Source organism: Seriola dumerili, unplaced genomic scaffold (genome assembly GCF_002260705.1).
Source record: "Seriola dumerili isolate Sdu_G_001 unplaced genomic scaffold, Sdu_1.0 BDQW01000621.1, whole genome shotgun sequence".
NCBI lineage: Eukaryota > Metazoa > Chordata > Actinopteri > Carangiformes > Carangidae > Seriola > Seriola dumerili.
In genome coordinates this window covers 1,332,663-1,338,715 of record NW_019174876.1, presented here as the reverse complement: position 1 = coordinate 1,338,715, position 6,053 = coordinate 1,332,663, and the positions used below count along the sequence as shown (strand labels likewise).

General features: G+C 40.7%; 1 protein-coding gene across 1 annotated transcript; it reads right to left on the bottom strand.

Moving 5' to 3' along the window:
* Nucleotides 1-348: 348 nt before the first annotated feature.
* LOC111236333 (GTP-binding protein Rhes-like) lies at nucleotides 349-1,811 on the bottom strand. Its single transcript, XM_022765033.1, has 2 exons — nucleotides 1,720-1,811; nucleotides 349-1,606 (listed from the first exon to the last, which is right to left on the bottom strand). The coding sequence occupies exon 2, from the start codon at nucleotides 1,598-1,600 to the stop codon at nucleotides 974-976; it is 627 nt and encodes a 208-aa protein (XP_022620754.1). The 5' UTR covers nucleotides 1,601-1,606; nucleotides 1,720-1,811; the 3' UTR covers nucleotides 349-973.
* Between the last annotated feature and the right edge of the window lie 4,242 nt (nucleotides 1,812-6,053).

Genomic DNA, 6,053 nt, shown 5'->3' with positions numbered 1-6,053 from the left:
TGTTTATTTATTTCTATATATTGTCAATTACTGTTGCACTGAAATGATTTCCTGGAGTACTTTAATTTGTAAGTGATGATCAATTATTTGTTTTTAATAACTTACCTCCTTTATATAATTATTCACCTAAAAGTGAACTTTTCTACATGTAGCTGCATTAACATCAACAATTTCACACAACAAATTTTACTTTTGGTCTTTTATTACACATTTAGATCCACATTCCAATTACAGTTGTTAAACAAACAGCAAAATAATAACATTTGTGAGAGTATGTAATTATAAAAAAAAAGAAATTGAATTTATATATTTTAAAAAACAGCATAAAAACATCATTTTTAATGGTCATTTCAAAATGAAAAGTGCATTTACTGTTTTACATTTGCATTTCACCACTTTTTCTTTTCAAAATAACAGTTATAACATGCTTAATGACAAATTGTAAACATTATGTGCTACAGGTGAATAAGTAAATTAAAACAATTTACATGAGAGATATACATTTTGCACAAACCACAACATATATACACACTTTCTCTCAGAAAACAGTCTGTTAGCAACAGTCGAAATACCTTGATGTAAGTGAACATTTTAATTTGAAATTCAAAAGCTACACATTGATCTAAACACCAGCAGCATGTCACCAAATAAGCAGCAACAAGATTACATCAAGTAAACAACTGAGTATTAAATGTGTCTTCCTTCAGGTTCGTAATTATTCAGGTGGCAGTCTGTTTCAGTTCAGTCTTAACACCATTCTGCTCTTCAGTCTCTTTTCCTCTCAGTTGTGAACCCCAAAGTGTCTTTGTTGGTCCAGATCGCTTATCACAATCACTTTACACCAACACTGACTGAAGCCCAGACTTTTCTCCTTTCCTCTGTCCAGCAGCACTGTGTTTCACAACATACCCTCCGTCTTCTCAACTCTCGTCCCTTCATTTAAAACAAAACATTTCTGCTCCCCTGTCTCCCATTACGACAGAATACAACTGTTGGTCTTGTTCATGGGCGGCCGAAAGTTGGTGTCTTTGGGAAAGGTCTCCCTGCGTCTGCGTAGTGCGGGGCTGAGGCGGCTGGGAAGGTTCGCCTGCTGCAGGAGCTCCTTGAACACCTCCACCACGTTGGCGTTCTCCTTCGCCGAAGCTTCCAGGTAACTGTTGTTCCAGTCCATCTCTACGGTTGACAGCACGTCCTCATTGGACACCTGCCGCTCCTCCTCCCGGTCCACCTTGTTCCCTACCACCACAATGGGCGTGTACTTGTCCTCCTTGATCTCCAGGATCTCATCTCGGAGGCTCTTGACTGCCTCCAGTGACTCTGGGTCATCCACAGCGTACACCAGTGCAAAGGCGTCGCTGTTTTGGATGGACAGCTTGCGCATGGCGGGGAAGGAGTAGCTGCCACTGGTGTCCAGGATCTCCACTGTGATCTTGACCCCGCCGATGTCGTACTCCTTACTGTGCAGCTCCTCCACTGTGCGCCGGTGTTTGGGCTCAAATGTGTCTTGGAGGAAGCGCCGGATCAGAGCTGTCTTGCCCACTCCTGCTGCCCCCAGAAACACTAGACGCACCTGGGTCTTCTCCTTCACCTCAAGGGACATGCTGGCCTTTGTTTATTGGAAGAAAGAAAATGAAAGTAAATGTCCCAAAAACTCACTTACACTTAGTGGTTAATACTGCTGTTAAATCACTACAAATTTCAGCACACTCTGTCACTGACTTCTGCCTTTTTAAAAAGAAAATGTCCTTTTTAAAATCTCCTCTTCAGCAGTTTCTTGATAGTCTTGAGCTTCCTTCCTCTCTCTTGTTGCTTTATAGGGTGCTCCTCTGTGTCTGTGATCCCACCACACACTGCCTTTTATGCCTGTTTTGGTGAGAGAGCTTCCATGCCCTCGTGCAGTTGCAGCCAATCAGCAGAAGGCAGCCTGTTGAAGTGTAACGTGCAGGCAGCCAATGATGGCAGAGCATGCAAATCAGTCAATTCAGGAGGAGAAAAGGAGGTGATCTCTGAAAGCGAATAAACAGCAAGCAGAGCGTGGAAAATACTGTTTGAGTAGGGTCCTGATCGTACTTCCAGGTGGTCACGAAGTACCTCAGGGGGAAAGACAGTCATCCGCCCATTATTCTTATGCCTCTGTTGTGACAGTGTTAGGAAACATGCAGACATGGACACGAGTATCAGAAAAAGTCTTTTTCAGGTTTTCTTGGGTTGCAGAAAGGAGAGCAGTACCTACGGAGGGCTTTCACTGATATTGAGGTGTTTTCATGCCTGTTGTAGTTGAGTTATTCACTGTGGTGTATTATTTACTTCCCGGATTTTTTTTTCCAGCACCACAAATGAGTACATAGGATGGATAATGAAAATGTACATACTGGTCACATTTGTGGTAAGATGAAACATGATCTTACAAACTACAATATAGATTTCTGTAATTTTCTTTATATTTCTATATTCACTCTATTCAGATGTAATGATAATGGCCTCCATATGTCAGTCTTGGAAGGAAAAGGACAGTTTATTTGCGCAGCACCTTTTTAAAAAGATGGCATTAAGGCAAATATTAAAAGACAAATAGGATTTTAAATGGGTAAAATAAAATAGAAGATATAAATAAGATTAAACTGAATAAAACAGAATAAACAGGTGGAAGTAACTTATAGTCCAGACTCCAGGATAAGATGTGAATGAAGGGTTTGCGAACAGAAACATTTTAAAATGAAGTCGGTGTTTGAGCAGACCTCAGTCTTTTTGGGAGTTTGTTTTCAGATATTTGGTGCATTAAAGCTAAATGCTGTGTCTCCAGGTTTTGCCCCAGATGATCTGAGAGGTTTGGATGGTTAATAACATAGTAGCAGATCAGAAATGTATTCTGGCCTAAATCATTCACTGCTGAGTTCTTTGACACACATGAAGCAGGCGATGGGTTCCAAGAACTTGAGTGATGTGCTCCACTTTCTTAGGTCCTTAGGTGGACCTTGGCAGCAGTACTGTAACTGATGAACTTCTGCAGATCAGAAAGCTTGAGTAGATGCAGCAGGTCAGTCCTGTGATAAGCAGCAAGAAATAGTTTTTGACTCTTTCCCCTCTGTCATGTGTCAGTCTGGATAAAGGACTAGGGACTAGCTCTGTCAGCTGAGGGCAGGACGCTAGTTACACTGGAGGCTCTCAACTCTGTTTGTTGTTTCAATGCTCCAGTAGTGAAAGGGAAATCACGAAAGATCAAAAGCCTGAGCTAAAACTGCATTATTATATGATTTGCTACCTGTGGTGTTAAATCTGAATAAAGGAACAATGCCTTTGCAAACTTATCTGTCCTTAAGCTGGTGACATTTTCCTGAGGAGAGCAGCTTATAGATCATTTCAGTCACACATGGCAATGCATGACTCTGTGTGAATCACCTTCAGCTGTCCTCTGTGTCCAATTATATATGATGCATTGCCTGTAACTGTCTGAGAACGAATCCTGGCAGCCTGCATTTTGTCAGAGTTTGTTCTAGAGGAGTGAGCCTGACTCGTGATCCTCCTAAATTTCCCCTGAGACCTGGCGTCGTCTCTCAGACTGTGACTCTCCCCGCCTTGTTAGGCTAGGCAACAGCGTGGAACTGCGATAAGCCCCAGGGAACACTGTAACCCTTCCCACCGTCTGACGAACGCACACTTTTAATATTCACTCATACAGTCTCCCCAGGGGGCTGCTGTACCTGATGGGCAGTGGAGCAGAGTGAAGCACTGTGGGAATACTAACTGTGGACTTCCCCTGTCCTGACACACAGTGGGAGAAACGTTAATGGCTGCAGTCACTGCTCGGGAATTAAAATGAGGATTTCTCAACTGCTGTCACTTCTCGTCAGACTGTCCTGACTACCAAACCTGACGCTGGTTAAAGAAACGCATCTTCACACCTCAGGCCTCCAAAATGACAAAGTAACTGAGAATGAATTTCAGTCTGGTTACAGTTTATGCCTTTACGGGTTTGTTGTGGAGTACATTTACCCAAGTACTGGCTTTGACAACTCTGAACTACCTGTGCTCTACATTTTATTTGACGTTTTACGGAAATATTGTAATGTTTACAACATTTATTTGATTTTACATAGCTACTAGTTACGATTCAGATTAAAGATCTTCTCAGACTTTTTTAAAACATAGAAAAATACTCTGCTTTGAATAATGATTTGCTTCTGCTTTAGTCAAAATTAACAAAATCACATCTTCTCTTTTTGCCTCATTGAAGAGTCCAGAATCTGTGCAATGCATGGAACATACAGTACATAACTAAGTACAGCATATACAGGAAGGTACAGTAAGAAATACAGTATTTATGAAAGGGGTCATTCTGCATTAGGAGTATTTGTATTTTTATTTCACATTTAGCTGATATGATACTTTTACTGAGGTAAAGTTTTGAATAATAATACCTTTACCCTTAATACCATCAAAACCTTTACTTGTATATTTAATTCAATACTTTACACTGTGATATTTGGTCTAAATAGTGAGAGATATACAACAACCTTTTGATTTCCTATGATGTGATGATCGCCTTCCATTTTGACTTAATTTTAACTTTGATAATGCCATCACACACTCCTTCTCTACAAATACACACCTCTACAGCAATCAAAGTCCACACATCTGGAGATTGTTGCATATCTGTTGTGTTGGTATTCTGGGAAACGTAGGAAATGACCAGCTGATGTACTGTAGCTGTGCATAAAGTAGTTAAAGGGAAAATTGATACATGAGAATTAAAAATGACAATACTTAAATGAAACTCACTGAACAGTAATAATTACAATGAAGCATTGAGCCACTGGCGTTTTGACATGTAAATAATACAATTAATGATGGCTGAATTCCATTTAGCTGCTTTAGTCTCAGGTTCACGATCACACCATGGTGAGAGCCAGAGCCACAGTTGTATTTTTCCTGTTGAATATGGAAAAAAGCCTATTATGGCATACTGCATACCCTGATATCCAACTTGTAACTGGAAGAAGTCCACAAAAATCTAATATAGTAAAAACTTGACCCATACAGCCTAAAAATCAGCACCATCAAGAGTTTAAATGAAAAAATGGAGCTCCCATCTGTGGCCACTGGATGTTTTGTTGTGTTCTTGCGTCACGTGTCATTATGTCTCATATCCCCAGCACTTTTCTTGTATTTCTATTTACGGTCACGCTGCCCTGTGGTGATGATAATGACCAGATGGCATCCATTGCCTGTTGGACTAAAACAAATGTTCAGCTCTGATGCGTTTAGAGGAAACACTGCTGTATACTTCTGCACATTATAAGAATTTCCTGGCCATTTATTTCAGTGCATACCTTCTATACACCAAAGGATCTTTATTTACAGGCTGTATTTATGTCTTATTTATGTCTGGTCAAAGCTTTCATGTGTTTTACCCTCCCTTCGTTTATCTGTTTAGGTCACATGTTCATTTTTCAATGCATATTCAACAGGTTGCTTGACCTGTGTCATTGTGTGTGGTGTGTGTGTGTGTGTTGTGTGTGTGTGTGTGTGTGTGTGTGTGTGTGTGTGTGTGTGTGTGTGTGTGTGTGTGTGTGTGTGTGTGTGTGTGTGTGTGTGTGTGTGTGTGTGTGTGTGTGTATGTGTGTATGTGTATGTGTGTATGTATGTGTGTGCAAATTGCATTCCCGTTGCTTCCAACCTGGTTGCTAGTTCTTCCTCCTTCCAGACTGGGTTCAATTCCAGACTGGCAAAATCACACTGACAGTGTTATTTTGCTGTTGCTTAAAAAAAGAAAAAAAGAAACCTTATGAATTTTGATACACTGGTCTTTCAAACAGAAAATTCATTACTATTACTTTTTAGCGTGTCTTTATTTGAAATAGATTTCCTGGTGGCCATGAGCCCCTTGTGTATTACCAAGGAGGAAGGGCCCTGCGTCTGTATATTGAAGGAAAGTGGCCTGTGTCTTGGCCCTGTGGCCTGATCGTCTGTGTCTACATTCCTGTGGGAAACGTACACTGCACTGTCATCCTGTCAAGATGATGCCATGAAGATGATGCTGTGCAAATCTGACA